General features: G+C 35.8%; 2 protein-coding genes across 2 annotated transcripts; one reads left to right on the forward strand and one right to left on the reverse strand.

The window, feature by feature from the left end:
- Nucleotides 1-5,335, reverse strand: LOC140955708 (uncharacterized). The gene is made up of 8 exons (XM_073409886.1): nucleotides 5,261-5,335; nucleotides 3,715-4,730; nucleotides 3,257-3,371; nucleotides 2,874-3,021; nucleotides 2,702-2,782; nucleotides 2,092-2,175; nucleotides 389-2,014; nucleotides 1-344 (listed from the first exon to the last, which is right to left on the reverse strand). The coding sequence occupies exons 1-8, from the start codon at nucleotides 5,333-5,335 to the stop codon at nucleotides 1-3; spliced, it is 3,489 nt and encodes a 1,162-aa protein (XP_073265987.1).
- A 4,386-nt stretch (nucleotides 5,336-9,721) lies between these two features.
- On the forward strand, nucleotides 9,722-13,406 carry LOC118050231 (uncharacterized). Its single transcript, XM_035060501.2, has 2 exons — nucleotides 9,722-12,232; nucleotides 12,786-13,406. The coding sequence occupies exons 1-2, from the start codon at nucleotides 9,736-9,738 to the stop codon at nucleotides 13,172-13,174; spliced, it is 2,886 nt and encodes a 961-aa protein (XP_034916392.1). The 5' UTR covers nucleotides 9,722-9,735; the 3' UTR covers nucleotides 13,175-13,406.
- Nucleotides 13,407-20,585: the final 7,179 nt, after the last annotated feature.

Below are 20,585 nucleotides of genomic sequence, written 5' to 3' on the forward strand. Positions count from 1 at the left end.
TTAGCCAACGTCTCTTTGATTTTGTTTCCATGTTGCTGCTGACTGCTGCAGTTGATTTGTTTCCATGAGGGCTGATTCGTTTCCATGTTGGTTTCCACGTTGCTGGCTTACAGCTGCAGTTGAATTGTTTCCATGAGCATCTGTCTTATTACCATTAACATCCTCCCTCAAACTAGGCCGGAGTCGGAGGCATAGTTTGTCTTTGAAGTAAGCCAATGCACTTTTGGACATGGGTTTGGTGAAGATGTCAGCTATTTGTTCATGGGTGGAGATGTGCTGAGTGATGAGAAGACCAAGGGCAACACGCTCACGTACAAAAGTGGTAATCCAATTCAATGTGTTTGCTACGAGCGTGAAACACAGGATTGACAGTCAATGTGTAAGGCACTGAGATTGTCACAGTAGAGGATAGGTGGTGAAGAAGGTGATATGTGAAGATCTTGTAGAATGAAGGTTAGCCATGTAAGCTCTGCCGTTGTATTAGCCATAGCTCTATATTCTGCCTCGGTGCTGGAGCGAGAGACAGTGGGTTGTTTCTTTGCACACCAGGAAATGAGATTACTACCAAGGAATGTGCAGTATCCAGTTGTGGAGCGTCTTGTTGTAGAGCAACCTCCCCAATCTGCATCTGAGAAAGCACAAAGATCAAGTGTAGAATGGGAAGTAAAATTTAATCCAGTGTCAATTGTGCCTTTGACATATCTTAAAATACGATGAACCATTTTGAAATGTATAACAGTTGGAGCATGCATGAATTGAGAGATAAAATTGACACTGTAAGATATATCAGGTCTTGTGAGTGTGAGATATTGTAAAGCACCAACAAGCCCACGAAAAAATTGTGGATCTTGCAATAGCATATCAGTTGCTGCCATTTTAGTCTTAGCTTCAAGCGGTGTGCTCATTGGTTTACAGTCCACCATACCAGCTCGTTCCAGGATTGTCAGCGCATAGTGTGATTGAGAGAGATGGAGTCCTTCAGATGTGTGAGTAATTTCAATGCCAAGAAAATGATGAATGGGTCCTAAATCTTTCATTGCAAATTCGGAGCTCAACAGTTGAATCAGGTGCGTAACCAGAGGAACAGACGATCCTGTGAGGAGTATATCATCAACATAAAGAAGAAGGATTAAAGTATCAGAGTTAGAGTGAAAAATAAAAAGTGATGGATCTGCAAGACTACAAAAAAACCCATATTTAAGAAGGAAGATACTAAACCGATCAAACCAGGCACGGGGTGCTTGTTTGAGACCATAAAGAGCCTTTTTGAGCTTGCACACATGTGATGGGTACCGTGGATCAGCTGTTCCTGGAGGTTGTTCCATATATATGTCTTCTGAAACAAAACCATGCAAGAAGGCATTTTTCACGTCAAGTTGACGTATGGACCATTTGTTAACTAGTGCTATGGAGAGAACCATACGAATAGTTCCTGGTTTGATAACTGGAGAGTAAGTCTCAGTATAGTCCAATCCATCAACTTGGTGATACCCCTTTGCTACTAATCGAGCTTTCAAGCGGTCTAATGAACCATCAGGTTTGAGTTTTGTTTTTAGAACCCATTTAGATCCAATAACATGCATGACAGGTGTGCGAGGGACAAGTTCCCAAGTCTGATTTCTATGGAGAGCGTCAAGTTCCTCGTCCATTGCAGCTTTCCAGCCAGGGTGAGCTAATGCAGACCGAAAGTTAGAAGGCTCACGTGGAATGGTTGCTGAAGTCCTAGAGGATATTAAGGCATATTTTGGATTAGGCTTAAGGATGCCTCTTTGTGATCTAGTAACCATGGTATGTGAAGGAGGGGTTGCACGTGGAGAATAACCAAGTTGCAAGTCTGATTCCAGAGAAGTAGGATTGGGTTGTGAGTGAGAGAGGTGTTGTCGATGCATTTCATCTTCATGGTCAGATTCTACCAAATGTATTTCAGTTATATTATCAGTTCTAAGGTGTTGCTCTGCCATTCCAACAACATTGTTGTGTTCTTCCTGTTGTGTATCGGCTACTGTTTCAGCAACTGTATTAGTGATAACATAATCAGCAATGTAAATTAAGACAAGATGGTACAGGTTACTTTTTCTGACATTCCAACACCATTGTTGTGTTCTCCCACTCCAACAGCATGGTTGTGTTCTTCTTGTTGTGTTTCGGCTACTACATCAACACTGTCCTGCTGCTCTGCAAATTGTATTAGTAATAACATCATCATGTAAATTGAGACAAGATGGTATAGTGACTTGCTCTGCCAATCCATCGGCATTGTGGTGTTCTGCAATTTCAACGGCACTAGCATGTTGTTCTGCATAAACATCAGGTAAATTAAGAGAAAATGGTAAAGTGTTTAGTGATGAGCTTGAGCATGGTGGAGTGGACATTGGGGGTTGTATTTCTGCAGCAGAGTTAGAGATAGTAGGTGGCAGCCATGAATCAAAAATGCTTATAACATGTGTAGGAGATGGAGTGATGTAGTTCTGAATTTTTTTGTTTATAAGGAAAAAATGACTCATCGAAGACTACATGACGAGAAATAATCATTTTTTTTACTAGAAGGGTGAAAGCATTTGTATCCTTTATGTTTATCACTATATCCTACAAAAATGCATAGAACTGTTTTTGGGTCAAATTTTATTTTGTTTTGTATCCCATGTGTAGGGAAAGCACTTAGACCCAAAGACTCTAAGAGATGAGTATATAGGATGATTACCATGTAACATGAAATATGGAGATTCAAATTTAAGTGCGGAAGAAGGCAATCTATTCATAAGATAAACAGCAGTAGTGAAAGCTTCAACCCATAAAGATAAAGGAACACCACTATGAAAATAACATGGTCATACCTAGTTCTCGTATTACTCGATGTCTTCTTTCTACTATACCTGTTTGTTCCGGTGTATAAGGACATGATATCTGATGAACCACTCCTGTTGAGAGGAAGTGTGATGATAGTTTGGAATTTATGAACTCTCCCCCTCCATCAGAGTGAAAGACCTTGATATGCTTGTTAAATTGTCGAGTAACATAATGCTCAAAGGCAAAATAAGCATCAGCAAAGTCAGACTTATGTAGTAATGGGATTATCCAAGTGTATTTAGAAAAAATCATCTACTAAACACGCATAATATCTGAACTTTCCTATTGATAAAACAGGAGCAGGTCCCCATAAATCACAATGGATTTTTTTCAAAATACCAGAACTAGAATGTTCAGAACGAAAAAAAGGTAATCGACTAAGTTTTCCAAATTGACAACTGTCACAAACATGTTCATATTTTGTGGTTCCTTTAACATCTATCAAACTTTTATTGTGCAATAATTGTAAAGCAGAAAAATGTGGATGTCCTAGGCGTTGATGCCAGATATCTGCTGGTCCTGATCTGAAACGATTAGAAAAGTAGAGCTCAGGCATGGTGGATAGAGCATAGAGGTCACCCTTGCGCCATCCTGTGATCACGGGTTGTCCTGTTTGTCGTTCCTTAATACAGAAATCAACGTCAGAGAATTCACAATTAACAGGAAATTGAGATGTTAACTGACTTACAGAGAGTAAATTTTTTTTCAAGTCGGGTACTAACAATACATCATTAAGTGGCAGTATTTTATTTTTCTGTGTGATGGAGGAATCTCCAACACCATGTATTGATATAGAAGAACCGTCACCAATAAGAACAGAGTCTGAACCATAGTGATTGCGAATATTTTTTAACATACCTGGATTACCTGTCATTGTGGTTGGAAGCTCCTGTATCAGAGATCCATTCCGTTTCAGTGATAGTATTGTCCAAGGTGAGAGCAGCCAAAGCTTGTGGTAGGTCTCCGTGTTGATTTGATCGTTTAGGCACCCACCAGCATATCTTTGCAATATGACCTGGAACACCACAGTACTGGCAGGTTTCATCTCTGTATAGCTCACGTTCTGCAGGAGTCATTCGATGCTCTCCAGATGGAGGAGGTCGTTTCTGTTTTGAATCTGAAGTGGATCTGGCAGTGTACGTATGAGTTTTATCTTTAGGTTGTTGTGCATGGAATCCTCTCCCGGTAGATATAAAGCCTTGTCTGCTGCCATGGTTTCCTGAAGAATGATGTTGAGGGCGCTGGTGCTTTTGCCCGTAGAATGCCAGCTGAGGAGTGAATGAGTTATTTGTTTGATTGGTGAACCAGCTTCTTCTTTGGTCTAAGCTCTGTAATTGAGAGACCAACTCCGAGTAAGAAGGTCTTGGTGGTTTCAGCATTGTGGTAGTGAAGGTTTCATATTGAGGGCCGAGACTTGTGAGGAGGCAAAAGATTTTTTCTTTATCTGAAATTGGTTTCCCAATAGCTGCAAGGTCATCGCATAGTCCTTTGAAGATTCGAATGTGTTCTCCAACGGTTCTGTCATCTTCTTTGCGAAAATAGGTGACTTGTTGTCTGAGGGTGAATTCTCGTTCTTGGGAGTCTTCTGCATATTCATTCTTTAGAGCACTCCAGACAGCAAAGGCTGTGTCTAGGCCTACTGCAAGGCCTAATGTATGTTCTGAAAGAGTACCAATCAACCAGCCACGAAGTAGTCGATCTGCCTTCCTCCAGACAATATATTCTTCTGTTAGTCTTGGTAAAGAATCTGTGGTGGTAGTAGAATCTGGTACAGTATATTTGTTTGGGATTGAATCTTCATTGATGAGATGATCAACCAAGTCTTGACTTTCTGCAAGAGCTAAGGCTTGTTCTCTCCATAGTGGATAATTTGTGGGGCTGAGCTTGAGGGTAATGAAATTACCAACATTGAGTTGACAGAGTTGACATGTTGTTGGTTCTGCTAAGATGTATATTCACACGGGCTCTGATACCAAGCGGAAATTTGAAGAAAGATAAGGATGTTTCAATGGAAGAAAGGTTTCTCTGTTTCTTTGAATATTAACGTGAATATACAACTTGCTCTTCTATACGAGCTGCTGTTTTTTATAACATTACAAGTTGCTTAATTTGGATACATTGACTTGCCATTCTTAGCTGATCTATTTCCATAACAATCCAACGTCTCTTTCTCTTTCTGGTTCCTGTCATAAACTTCATTGCTGCTGCTGTTGATTTATTTCCATAACAAGCCAACGTCTCTTTCTGTTTGTGTCTTGTTACCATGAGAGTTGGTTTGTTTCCATTGTTGCTGGCGATTCTAATTAGCCAACGTCTCTTTGATTTGTTTCCATGTTGCTGCTGACTGCTGCAGTTGATTTGTTTCCATGAGGGCTGATTCGTTTCCATGTTGGTTTCCACGTTGCTGGCTTACAGCTGCAGTTGAATTGTTTCCATGAGCATCTGTCTTATTACCATTAACAAAATCGTGCTTCGATTTTATCACCATGTGGTCTATATATCCATCTCATTCGACATGGATTCGTAGCTCCATGAGATACCATTCTCTTGATTTCACCCCAAGATCATCCCACCATGGCTAGCCCGGAGACTCTGGCCCCCTTGATTCTTGCGATCTTCTGCTCTATCGTTAGCAGTTGTGAGTCTAGTTTTCCATCACTACTGTTTCCGTCTTACTCCCCTCCGACTCCAGTACCTTCTTCTTATCCAGCTTATCCTCCCCCGGAGAATGAACCTGTTTCGCCGTCCCCAAGCCCTGCCTATTTTCCACCTGAACCAGTAACCCCTTCCTATCCGGCAGTGCCCGTCACGCCTTCTTGTCCTCCCCAGGCTGCTCTTCCTATGAAGCCCGCCCCAAGTACTGCTTATTATCTGCCCATCCCCGCCGCACCTTCCTACTCGGTTCCAAGTCCCTCAGCAGTGCCTGCTTATCCGGGAGTACCTGCTTCTTCTCCTCCATTACCTGCACCCGCCGCGAGTCCTGTTTCCTACCCCCCAGTTCCTGCATCACCAGAACCATACCGGATCATAAAGGAATTAAAGGAGCATATTGGCCTTCGTTTGATGGATTTGAAGCCTCCTCCATTGACACTTCATATTTCACCCACATTTTCTATGCGTTCCTCTTGCCTGACCCCGTGACATTCAAGCTTGATGTCACGCCATTCGACCAACAAAAAATACCCGGCTTCATTGAAAACCTACGTACCCGAAATCCGCCCGTAAAAACCCTACTGTCCATGGGGGGTGGTGGGGGCGATGCTATTGCACTCATATTCGCAAACCTATCCGGTGCCCAAGAAACACGAAAAGTTTTCATCGATTCCACCATCGAAGTGGCTCGAACATACGGATTTGATGGTCTAGACCTGGACTGGGAATTTCCTGCTAATCATCAGGAATGATCAACCTTGCTTTGTTAGTTAAAGAAGGGCACGAAGCATTGGTCCATGAAGCTAGCGCCAGTGGCAAACCACGTTTGCTACTAACTGCTGCGGTCCTACCCTGCTGATTCTATCAATAAATATGTTGATTGGATCAATCCAATGTGCTATGATTACCTTGGTGCATGGGAGAATTTCACAGGACCAAATGCAGCATTATATGACCCAAGAGCAATGTTAGCACAAGTTTTGGCATTGGATCATGGATCCAAGCCGGTGTATCGCCGAAAAAGCTAGCGACGGGCCTCCCGTTATACGGCCGGATGTGGAAGCTCTTGGATCCGGATGTTAATGGGATTGGAGCACGTGCTGTAGGGGAAGGACCTGGAGGTCGATATTGGATTATTATCAGGTTCTTGAATTTAACAAGGAGAACAATGCGATAGTCACCTTTGATGGACAAACTGTGTCCTGCTATCCTATGCTGGCGGCTTCTGGGCTGGGTATGATGACTCCGTAACCATTGATTGGAAGGTCCAGTTTGCAAGGTCTCGAGGCTTGGGTGGATACTTTTTCTGGGCTCTGGGCCAGGATAAGGATTGGATTATCTCAAAACTAGGTAAAGATGCCTAATTTTTTAGTTAATTCAATACAAATTATGGTAAGGGAAACTATTAATTCAATACATGTGTTTTTATACCGTTTATAATTTAATAATTTTCATCGAATTTATGTTTTTTTACCAATATTTTTTATTTTAAGAAATAGAAAACTTAAAAAAATAAGACTAAAAGTTTGACGAGAAAATAATGCATTTTCTGGAATAAAATACTACTAAATTAAGCATGGTTTTGGTTTTTTTGGCTAACATTGATCAAAACACTATATAATTCTTTTCTGTACCACGTGAAGTAATTAATTTATTTTGACAAATTACCACGTGAACTCTATTATTTTTCTTTTTATCTGAATTTTATTTGGTTATTAAAAAAATGAAAACTGATTACATGTATTCTTTATGTTTTTTTGGCAGCTTCGAACTCTTTGGGATCGCCGAGAAAAGTCGCAGCTTCAAAGACGTGGGAGTGGAAATAACTTTGAAGTTTTAATTAATCAACCATTTTTTATTTCATTTTGTTCAAATTGAAAGATGTCAATATATATATATATATATATATATGGCAAAGGCAAACTGAAGAGGAGGAAGAAAAGAGAAAGAGAGCACAACTCACCAACCATATTTGACTAGTTGATGCTGATCTTTTTGTTCCTTTTTCTTTGGCTAGTTCTCGGCTTTCAGAATAATATTGACAAATTAAAGATGAATAGATTTTTCATCCGCGTAATTAAAGCTAGCTGCATGTTAGAATAAAAAATATATTTAGCTAGTGCTAATATTTTTTAGTAGAATTTAAATAAAAACAAACTATATAGAATTATAGAGTTTGATACAATCACCTCATAAAAAAAAATTAATGAATTGAGATTATATTTCATAGGATATCATACACTTACGACTTAAAACCCACTAGTTATATCCACCAACACTCCCTCCTATTTAAAGATACTTGTTTTTTTTTAATTATTAATTTTAAATCATTTTAACATGATTTTTGTTAAATCTTCTTGTGGAATAATAAAACTAAAAACTCTTACACGTGGTTTCATACTTATGGATCTAGCGAACTTAACACAAAAATCTTTAATTTCACAACGTATTTATGCAAGGCCCAAACACACCCCTCCATGGGTGATGCAGCACCCACTCAAACATGAACCCGCTCTCTCAATTCAATATTAAAATGGTAGTTATCCATATCAAAACTATACAATTCATGAAAATCATAATGTTTTTAACATAATGTAAAGTCTAAATCTTAATAACTAAGAATGAAGTATATTTCTTTAACCTTAACTATTAGATCGATGACCGGTAACACAAACATAACATCTCAAGGTGCCTCGCTTACGCTAAGTCTCAAAAGTTATATATTTAATATCATAAAAACTATAAAATAGTGCAACATAATTAAAATATCATAAAATTAAGGATTTCAATAAATAAATTAAAGCATGACCCTTTCATAAATACTCCAAAATGAATTCAAAACATAATTAAAATTATCATGTAGAGTATCTATAAATAACAAATAAAATATAAATTAATGGCACCAAGAAATAACCAAGGCATACCAACTCAAAGAAGAAGAAAAAACAGAACTAAAAGATCTTGCTATCAAAACTAAACTAAAAACCTGAAAAATATAAATGGTAGGGTTAGTCCAAACACTCAAGAAGAGGTAATAACTATCATAAATGTTAATATACATTTTAAGATATGCCAGTATTGTTACATAAATCAAGTATAAAACAAAACATATATATCAAAGGTATCATATCAAATAACATACAAAAAATATATGCATGTATTACATATTATATTCTTGACATCGTACTCATCAATTATATATAAATATATGCTAATTTGCACAATATCAACACCCTAATCATCAGTTAAGAAACAAAATATTATTTATATGTAGGCTAACTATTTTGTTAGTATGGAATAATTAATTATCTCCTGTTAGTCTTGAGTTTGTGACAGCGGCCTAATAAGGTAGCAAAAAACATAGGTTTCCAAAGAAACAAATATCATATACAAAGGGTTCATGGTTCAATAACATTAATTTACAAAGCAATCATTGTCACATCAGAACAAATATTAACGTTATATAAACCATGTTCATATCAAACAACAAATGATGAGTATAAAGAAGGACAAAAAATCATTAAACTAATTGGTTAGTTGGTAGCAACAATTGAACCAATCGACTAGTTGGTTAAGATTTTTAAAATCCTGACTTGTTAATCAAAAATCTGCATAATAAAAAAATAATAACCATTTTGTTCTTCAATAAATTCATAATCTGGACATCAACCCAATTTACTTCAGTTCAACTAACACTCTAAAACATAAATTAAAAACTCTTAAATCATTCATATATCAAATCAATATATTAAACATCTTAAAGCACTAAAACATTTCTTTAATCCATCAATTATCAAATCCCCAATAAAAAATAACACGTAAGGTAGTCGTCATACTTGCATCTTCAACCCCTTGTCAAATTCAAAAGCTTAAGTTCAAAGAGATCTGAATCCTTTGGTATTTTATAGAAAAGTCATGGTAAGAGAAAAAAAAGAAAAGGGAGACAACAATGCTCCGCAACCTTTTCTATAAATGTCAAGATTAGTTAAGTTGGGTTTGAACTGAATTTTGGGCTTGCGTCTAATGGGAAAAAAGATGAGTCTTGCATGTGAATGAAGTTCCGCATTTGAAATTTACATCACATGAATGACAGACAAAAGAGTACACCTCTTCAAACAAATGAAGTCCCAAATTAAAGGATATATATATATATATATATATATCCTCCAGCAGCTTCCATATGCAGGGAAAATCGTTTTATATATATCCTCCATAAGAAATTAAACCACCAAGGCCATGGCTTCCCAAATCTTGCTTTTATCCATACCTTTGCTGTTTATTTCCTTGCTTGCTTATGCTTCCTTCTTTACTTCTTTTGCTTACTCTGCTACTGGAACTGAAGCAGAAAATGGAAGGAAACAAGCAGAAGCTCTTCAAAAATGGAAAGGCAGTCTTGACAACCAAAGCCAGTCTCTCCTGTCTTCATGGGACGGAGACAGGCCTTGCAACTGGGTAGGAATCCGTTGCGACACGTCTGGTATTGTCACCAACATAAGTCTGTCTCATTATAGGTTGAGAGGTACGCTTAATAGTCTCAGATTCTCTTCCTTTCCTAACTTGATTAAGCTTATCCTTCGCAACAACTCGCTCTACGGGTCAGTTCCTTCCCACATAGGTAACCTTTCTAACCTCATCATCCTTGACTTGTCTTTAAATAGCATTTCTGGCAACATACCACCAGAAGTTGGAAAGTTGGTATCTCTTTATTTGCTTGATTTTTCAAAAAACAACCTTAGTGGTGTTCTTCCTACGTCCATAGGAAACTTAAGCAACTTGTCTTTTCTTTACCTTTACGAAAACAAACTCTCTGGTTTCATACCTAGGGAAGTAGGAATGCTTGAACATCTATCCACCCTTCATTTGTCTGATAATAATTTTGAAGGTCCAATCCCTGCTTCCATAGGAAATATGAAATCTCTCACCAGTTTAGATTTGACATCTAATTATCTAACTGGTGCAATACCAGCATCTCTAGGCAATTTAAGAAGCTTATCTGCTCTTTCCCTTAGGAAGAACAATCTTTCTGGTCCCATTCCTCCAGAAATGAACAATCTTACACATTTGTCTTTTTTACAAATATGTTCTAATAGATTGTCTGGAAATCTACCACAAGATGTGTGCCTTGGTGGATTGCTTTCATATTTTAGTGCGATGGACAATTATTTCACGGGACCTATCCCGAAAAGCTTGAAAAATTGCAGCCGTTTGGTGAGACTCAGACTTGAGAGAAACCAGCTTAATGGAAACATATCTGAAGCTTTTGGCGCACATCCCCATTTGTACTACATGGATTTGAGTGATAATGAATTGCATGGTGAACTTTCATGGAAATGGGAGCAGTTTAACAATCTGACAACTTTGAGAATTTCTAGAAACAAGATAACTGGAGAAATACCAGCTGCTCTTGGAAAGGCAACTCGTCTACAAGCTCTTGACCTCTCATCAAATCAACTAGTTGGGAGAATTCCAAAAGAATTGGGAAATTTAAAGTTGATTAAACTTGAACTCAACGATAACAAACTTTCAGGTGATATTCCATTCGATGTCGCATCGCTATCTGATCTCGAAAGGCTTGGCCTGGCTGGGAACAATTTTAGTGCAACGATTCTTAAACAGCTTGGCAAGTGCTCAAGACTGATATTCTTGAATATAAGCAAGAATAGATTCACAGGGATAATTCCTGCTGAGACGGGGTCTTTGCAGTCTCTTCAAAGTCTTGATCTCAGTTGGAATTCCCTGATGGGAGATATAGCGCCAGAGCTTGGACAGCTGCAGCGGCTAGAGGTTTTAAACCTCTCCCATAATATGCTGTCTGGTCTCATTCCAACCAGTTTTAGTAAACTGCAAAGCCTCACTAAAGTGGATGTATCCTATAACAAGTTAGAGGGTCCCATTCCTGACATCAAAGCCTTTCGTGAGGCACCATTTGAAGCAATTCGTAACAACACCAATCTGTGTGGCAATGCTACTGGTTTGGAGGCTTGTGCAGCTCTCATGAAAAACAAAACTGCGCACAAGAAGGGCCCCAAAGTTGTCTTTCTTACTGTATTTTCTCTGCTGGGTGGTTTGTTGGGCCTGATGGTAGGTTTTCTTATCTTTTTCCAAAGAAGAAGAAAGAAAAGGTTAATGGAAACACCACAAAGAGATGTTCCCGCGAGATGGTGCCCTGGTGGGGAACTGCGCTACGAGGACATCATTGAGGCTACTGAGGAACTCAACTCCAAATATTGCATTGGTACAGGAGGGTATGGAGTAGTTTACAAAGCTGTACTTCCATCAGAACAGGTCCTTGCCGTGAAGAAGTTTCACCAAACAGCAGAAGTTGAGATGACCACCTTGAAAGCTTTTAGAAGCGAGATTGATGTCTTAATGTGTATACGACATCGAAATATTGTGAAGCTGTATGGTTTCTGCTCGCATGCCAAACACTCATTTTTGGTATATGAATTTGTGGAAAGGGGAAGTTTAAGAAAGGTATTGAACGACGAGGAACAAGCAGCAAAGATGGATTGGGATAAAAGGATAAACCTTATCAAAGGCGTTGCCAATGCTTTATCCTACATGCACCATGACTGCTCTCCTCCGATTATTCATAGAGACATTTCCAGCAACAATGTTCTTTTGGATTCAGAATATGAGGCTCGTGTCTCTGACTTCGGAACAGCTAGGCTCTTAATGCCTGACTCATCCAATTGGACATCATTTGCTGGCACCTTCGGGTACACAGCTCCAGGTACGTAGTTAAGATTCAATACAAATCACCTTCTACAATAGGTTAGTTTACTTTCTGAAACTTTTTAACCAATCACTAAGAATATGCATTTATGATTGATTAATCCGAAAGTGATCCTAGGTCGTTATGCTAATTCTGTGACATTATGCTGAAAACGAAATTACTTGAGAACATATGATCAGTTGCAACATGCTCCGCAGGTAAAATATGTTTTCCTTGTCAGCATATCCTGTTCTTGCCTGCTGACATTGTTTGCATATTGGAAATGCTTCGGTAATCTTTCTAAAGTTCTTTTCTAAATTAGAAATGAAACCCGAAGTATGGCTCTATTCATAGGTTGTAAATAAAAGTAAGTGCACCCTCAGTTTCGCAATTTATATAGCAACTTTGAAGTACTTTTTGATTCATATCAACTAGATTTCCAACTAAAATTCCATAATATATACTGGTAGCTGGTTTTTATTTTATCTCAAACGCAATTAGGAAATGCAATACTGCATATAGGTGTAGGAAATTATTTTTGCAAATATAGCATGACCAGTCTCGCTTGCAGAGCTGGCATACACAATGAAAGTGGATGAAAAATGTGATGTGTATAGCTTTGGAGTTGTAACATTGGAAGTGATGATGGGAAAGCATCCTGGCGATTTCATCTCATCTCTGATGTTATCTGCTTCCACCTCATCACCATCACCAATCGGTCACAATACACTCTTGAAGGATGTCTTAGACCAGCGCCTCCCGCCTCCAGAAATCAAACCTGCGAAAGGTATGGCACACGTTGCAAAACTAGCATTTGCTTGCTTGCAGACCGATCCCCATCATCGGCCAACAATGCGACAAGTTTCTACAGAGCTTACAACTCGTTGGCCTCCATTGCCGAAGCTATTCAGCACGATGGAATTGGAAGATATACTGGTTCACGGAAATGTTATTGGCTGAATTTTTACAGTAAACCTGGCCGTCTTGTGAAAAACAGCTTGTCAAGAGGAGTTATTTGTCTGTGCTAGATATTCCGTCCAAAGCTTCATTTTAGATGAACTTGGTGAATGTCATGAATCATGTAATTTATTACCTTCATTTGTATCAATTACCTTCCTGCTACATAGTTTTTTTGGAGAGTAATAAACAATCCAAATGCCAACACAAAGACCGTACAATCTTGATGAACAGAATTTCCACAATATTCAACCCAAACTCGTCCTGGAAGATCAAATAACGTCATTTGTCACGTTGAAATTCCATATTTATTCCTCCGGGTCTGTGCCCTCCCTCTTAAAAAAGAAACAAATAAGTAAGACAAGCTCCTTAAGTGCAGAAGCTATGCAGAAAAGCTTCCAAACTTGCTTTTGATCATATCGAAGATCTATTGAATTAAGCCTGATATCCTGCAGGGTTTACCTTCAATACTTCAAAGATAAATAAAAGAAGCCATCAAATATTGCACAAATCCTTAAAAAAATAAAACATAAAAATCAAAATTTAGACACTTAAATAAATAGAATAAAAAGTTAGACAATTTAATGCAATATTCCATCTTTTTTGTTTTACATAAGCAAATACATACAACATTTTCAGTCAATATGCCAAAAAACAAATCCCACTAGATTTAGAGTAATTAATGTAGTAATTTTTTTTAAAAGTAATTTTTTATCTAAAAATATATTAAAATATGTACAAAATTACTCATGGCAAATCCCAACAGAAAGATTATAATTCTTTTTGGCATGATTTTTATAAATTGATTTAGAATTACGACTATTTTCTGCGGATCATGTTGAACAGAGCCTAATAGAGAGAAATAAATTTCCACAAACAAAATAAAATCAGTTCAAAGAAGTGCCAAGAATGCTCCTAATCTCCTTTCTAACCACCGGCAAACGACTGTCTAAATATCATTCCAATTCTCGAGGACAAACTGTGTCCTACTACTCCTATGCTGGCGGCTTCTGGGCTGGGTATGATGACTCCGTAACCATTGACTGGAAGGCCCAGTTTGCAAGGTCTCGAGGCCTGGGTGGATACTTTTTCTGGGCTCTGGGCCAGGATAAGGATTGGATTATCTCAAAACAAGGTAAAGATGCCTAATTTTTTAGTTAATTCAATACAAATTATGGTCAGGGAAACTATTAATTCAATACATGTGTTTTTATACCGTTTATAATTCAATAGTTTTCATCTAATTTATGTTTTTTTTACCAATATTTTTTTTAAGAAATAGAAAACTATAAAAAATAAAATTAAAAGTTTGACGGGAAAATAATACATTTTTTGGAATAAAACACTATAAAAATAATTTTGAAAAATTATATGGTGTAAAAAATTATATGTTCTTTGGCAAAGGGAAACTGAAGAGGAGGAAGAAAAGAGAAAGAGAGCATAATCATTCATCAACTCACCAACTATATTTGACCAGCTGATGCTGATCTTTTTGTTCCTTTTCTTTGGCTAGTTCTCGGCTTTCAGAATAATATTGACACTGATTGATGATAAACAAATTATAGAGATAAATAGACTATTCATCCGCGTAACACTGTATGTTAGAATAAAAAATTATATTTTGATAGTGATAACATTCTCCTAGTAAAACAAAAATTTTTAATTATTTAAAGGTTTATTAAACTAGCTCGGCTGTAAAAAACAACTAAATAAATCAGATTTATATTTTATAAAATATGAGAAATTGAATTAGATATGTTTATAAATCAAATATAAAGCAAGCTTAATATAAAATCTTTAATTTCACAACGTATTAAACACACCCCTCCACGGGTGATGTGGCAATAACCCACTCCAACATGAGCCCGGTCTCTCAATTCGATCGGAAGTTAATTATCCATATTAAATTGTAAAATTCATGAAAATCATAATGTTTATGAACATAATTTAAGGTTTAAATCTTAATAACTAAGAACGAAGTATATTTCCTTAACTATTAGATCGATGCCCTTGATTTTTCTTTTGATTTGTTAATTTAAAGTTTTAGTGAAGCTAAAACTATATATAAAATGAAAATCTTCCTCGTCTCGTGTCTTAGTCGTGGATTGCAATAATTTTCACCTGCCCACCTCTTTTGAGAGGTGCAGCTTCTCCAAACAATCACAGTCCCAATCCACGTTTTAGGTTTTTTTTTTTTTTCAAAAATAATTTAATTTTTTTTAAAAAATAAATACTTTTAAAAACAATTACAACCCCCTTTTCCAAACTAACAGCTAGAGACCAGAAGCAAATCTTCTTCATTCTAAACCAAATCAATGTGTAGTACAGTGACAATCCCCGACGACTTGACATAGAACCTTGTAGCAACACACCATTTCCCCGTGCATCCTTTTTGATGATGATGTTTTGTAATTATTTTGAGATAAAAGATTTTTGATGTAACGAGATATATTTTATACATTTTTTGTTTTAAAAAAATAAAAATTTCCTTTAAAATAATTTGAAAGATATATTTATTTATATTTTTATCACTGTGCATCTAAGTAAATGTATATGTTTCTTTTATATTTCTTTTTAATTGAAACATTAACCAAGAACAATCATAATGACATGTTTTTCGTTTAGATGGAATGAGAATACTTGGATCAAAACTCTAATTTCTAAAAATTATAGGTAGGACAACTTAACTAGAACTAGGCCTTTTTTAGGGTTCGAGGGATGCCCATCTAGTCTAGCTACAAGATTTATAATCACCCCCTCTGTTTTCATTTTTTTTTCTTTTTTCTTTTTGCAATTTTAATGGAAAGAGGTAGGATTAAGATCCGTTGTTGGTAAAATTGTCCTCGTGTGTCAACTCTGCGATTCATCATCCCAATTCTTGTTTCAAGTTGAATTTCAAATTAAATTAGAAGAGTCTTATCTTATCAACTCGGCCATAATAATTTTATAAGATCTTTTTTTTATATAAAAAAAATTCAAAACATGTTATTTTGAATTGACGATGATCCATAATTGAGTTACAATTTTTACTGATTTATTTTGAAATATCTATAAATTATATTTAATTGATTTAAAATTATTTTTAAAAAGACCGTATAAACAATTAAAAATCAAGTTTGTAGTCAGATGAATACAGATTAACTCATAAAATCAAAATTCAAACCTTGAATAGGCTATGAGTGAAACCATATTTAATGACTTTGGGAAGGTACACTTACTAGTAACTATATAAATAATATATCATCGTCCATGATTTCCAATAATTAAAGCATATATTAGTAATAACAACTAACCAACCAAATCATATTCTTCCTCTCTATATGCCAAGCAAGTTTCATAAAAAAATGAGGCAGCCAACTATGCATTTTTCATAAAAGTGGCACAAATTTCAGAAAGTTTTTAGAAATATTCCCCTCATGGGAGACAACATTAGCTAGAATTCAGCATACGCATATATACTATTACTTTGAGAAGCATCTTATGCAGCTAAGGTACGCTGTTCTTCCCCCCCTTACCCTCACAGCCTGAATTCATACCAAAGTGAGGTCATGTGACTTGCCAAAAAGCCAAGGAATCTCAAGATTTGCCACCCAAAATGAATCTTCTAGAAAAATATATTATATTGCACCAACAATATTATATTTTGGCTGTGTAGAGAAAGCTAGGGTTAATCATGTTATCATGCAAATTAAACTGATCATCAACCCTTTTGAATATTAATGGGGCTAGAGTCAAAGGATTATTGGTGCTCTGGATAATCACCAAGTTCATTGGGATCTGACGTCCATCCACCTTGTGGGTCTAGCTTGGATCTTCAATATGTGGTAGCAAGCAACGCCGAGATTTAGAAAACTATTAACTTATCTCAATGATCCTTCGGGTTAAAGATTTTTGTGCTTTTTTTTTTTTTTTGTAATGCATGCTTCAACTTTACAACATCATATAATACATAGTTTATGTACATTGTCATTTTACCCAAAAAGCATGTTATAGGATTGTATATGATTAGTGTTTTAGGATTGAAGTGAAGATATAAAAATAATAAGAATATATTTGATTGAAGAAATGAAGATATAAAAATATATACAGTAAAGTTTTATCTTTTTAAAGCAAAAAGGATATGAAACATGTCATTGATCCTTCATGTTAAAGAATTTGTGCTATATTTTTGTAATGCATGCTTCAACTTTACAACATCATATAATACATAGTTTATATATGCACATTCTCATTAGTTGTATATGATTAGTGTTTTAGGATTGAAGTTAAGATATAAAAATAATAATAATATATTTGATTGAAGAAATAAAGATATAAAAATATATACAGTAAAGTTTTATCTTTTTAAAGAAAAAAGGATATGAAACATGTCATTGATCCTTCATGTTAAAGAATTTGTGCTATATTTTTGTAATGCATGCTTCAACTTTACAACATCATATAATACATAGTTTATATATGCACATTCTCATTAGTTGTATATGATTAGTGTTTTAGGATTGAAGTTAAGATATAAAAATAATAATAATATATTTGGTTGTAGAAATAAAGATATAAAAATATATACTTTAGATAATTTTAAAGCAATTTTTTTTAAAAAATATATATAAAAAAAAATGTCACCTTCTTTTCTTAGCCAGAGAGACAATGACCAAACCTTTGATTATCAACCATTAATAAAAGGGCACTTCTATGATGACAAGATATGAAGGGATTGATTTGGGTTTCTAGTTAGGAAAATGTATTCTCCAAGCTTGTTATCTATCAAGATTTAAACAAAGATCAGATTCTAAATAATAAATTTCTTGTAAATCTTAACATTGAAATTATCAGTAAATTAATTAATCCTTGAACAGATTGGGGAAATAGATTTAATTTTGATGCGTAAATCCTTTAGTTTAATGGAATATTCTCACCAAAGCATACTAAATTTCCTTCTTAAGATGTCATATTACACGTTAAGTATCAGGTATAACTAATTAATAGCTTAATTACTTCTCCATCTCTTATGCATCTTACCTTTTATCTTAACTAAAATATATAAATCAAAAGAAATCTTAACATATATATAAAACTATACAAATTATATAATTTAAAATTGCATCGAAAAGAAATCGATAACTTAAACGCAAAAACCCTATTCACCGTCTACATGAACAACGTATTAATCCACAACACACTTGAGTATGGGTGCATGGTACTAGATAACTCTCCATATATAATGATATTTCTCCCATCTCTTTTTAATATATATATATAGTAGTAGATAGTTTAGTAGTGCCAAGCTGCTGTTTGGCCACTTTCCTTGTTCACAAAGGCCAGGCACTTATCATGGAGCAAAGATATATATATATATATATATATATATATATATATATATATATATATATATAGTATAATTAATTAGCTTTGTGCATACAAAACTTGATTAAAAGGCACTTTCAATCAAGCAATGAAGGGCCCCAGTAAGGATGAAAATCCCTTAATCTAGAAGAGATGCATCACATCATCTAATCATAGATGGCATTCCTCTCCTTATCTGGAACCCACACGCCATAGTCTCATCCACTCACACGAAATATATATATATAGTGGGCATTCAAGTGCATGCTGATTTGCTAGCTTTTCTTTAATTAATTGCCTCTATTACTCATTATCACCCTTTCTCCCACCAACGTAAAGTAAAACCCTGCCCTCCATTGTGTGGACTTGCATGGTAAGACTAGCTCCTTCTCAATATTTTTTTCATTATTAATTACCCATTTTGATGTGTTAAGATGAATTGTATTTTTTGTGGGAGATGGAATATTCGTAATTAGATTTTGAGTTGAAAGAATTATAAAGAAATTGCTCTTTTTTTCCTGAATCTTAAAGACAAATTAATGAAATTGAGAACAATCTCTTCCTCCTACTTTAACATCTTTTCAGAAATCTTCCATGGACCCAGTAATAAAATATCAAAATGATGACCAAGATTAAAATAACACGGAATTAACAAGGAAAATGCTCCTTGTGTACATACATCAAGGAACAAGATAAAGGGGTCTTGAGACATCTGATTGTTTTTAAAAAACTATTTAAGTCTCGTCATTAGATTTTGAGATCGAATGACAAATAATGACAATATGACATAGACAATGACTTATTGCAGAACTCATCAACTCAACTCCTTCATTAATCATATATACCATGAAAACAGATGTAGTTTGTTGGGTTATGTCCGACTAGTGCCAGTAATATCAGCTAAATGCTCAGCACATAACTAGAACTATAGCATGAGATCATCTCCTTTCTCTTCTTTTATTATGAACCAAACCAATTAGAAATCAATAGACTGATGCGGGTTAATTTAAGTTTTTCTTTTTAAGAAAAAGTCTGAAATGCATATTATTTGAAAAGAAATTGAAGAATCTTCGTTGGGTAGACCTAAAAAGAAAGGCCTAGATCGACAGGGAACTGTGTTAACTAACCAGACTGGCCAATTATTGCAGCTAGGATATAAACTAAGTACAAAAACTAAGTAAAGGGAATTCACAGTTCTCGTGGACAGAATTCTCTTCTCCCAACTCTCCCGCGTCTAGTCCCTAGCTAGCTAGCTAGCACTCTACTTCACCCTTGTCACTCTCACAGCGAGAGCGGCTTTTTTATCTTTCCAGGCGTCCTGAGCTAATGGTGCATGGAATGGTGGACCACCGCAGGCCAAATCCTTTTGTCCTCTTTACTGGCTAGCTTCTAAGGATCGGTTATGCTGCTCCTCCCAACTTGAAAGATGCACCAATTATTTGTACTATTTGTTTCTCCTTTCAAAAATTAACCATTGCTAGCAAAAAAAAACCTATTTACTCCCCTTGGGACTTGGGAAATGTTTGATATTACAATTGTTTTTGTGGTTATGGTTAAAAAAAATTAAAAAATTATAAATTATAGTTTAACATGTCTTGAACAATATGCTATGGTGTTGTGGACTCGTGTTTCTTACCATTACTATTAAAAAATATATAAAATACCATGCATTGCTCATGTCTTGATTTTTTTTCCAAAATAAAAATATTTATTTATGGCATCCTTAACATTATATGTGGTCTTGATTGAATCCTTGTGTGCATTTCCGTCAATATCTTTCTTTGAAATGCGAACAAGAATGGACAAAAGGACTTGATTGATAAATCTTTGAAGCATTAGAAATCAAATTGGTATAACATTTTGCTTTTAGGATGAAATTAAGAATTGGATAAGTAGAGAGTGGATGGAGATAAAAGTTGACCAAATACACTAAATGCAGGGATTTGGTGTCGAGCACGGTCTGCGCCTACATGACCCGCGAAGCATGCTCACGCCGGCTAAAGTTCTTGCAGTTTCTGTCTGTCGTTTACTGCGAAGGCCTTTTCCATTGTGGTCCCCGCTTTCAAGCATT

The sequence above is a fragment of the Populus alba genome, chromosome 6 (genome assembly GCF_005239225.2).
Source record: "Populus alba chromosome 6, ASM523922v2, whole genome shotgun sequence".
In the NCBI taxonomy this organism is placed as follows: Eukaryota; Viridiplantae; Streptophyta; class Magnoliopsida; order Malpighiales; family Salicaceae; genus Populus; species Populus alba.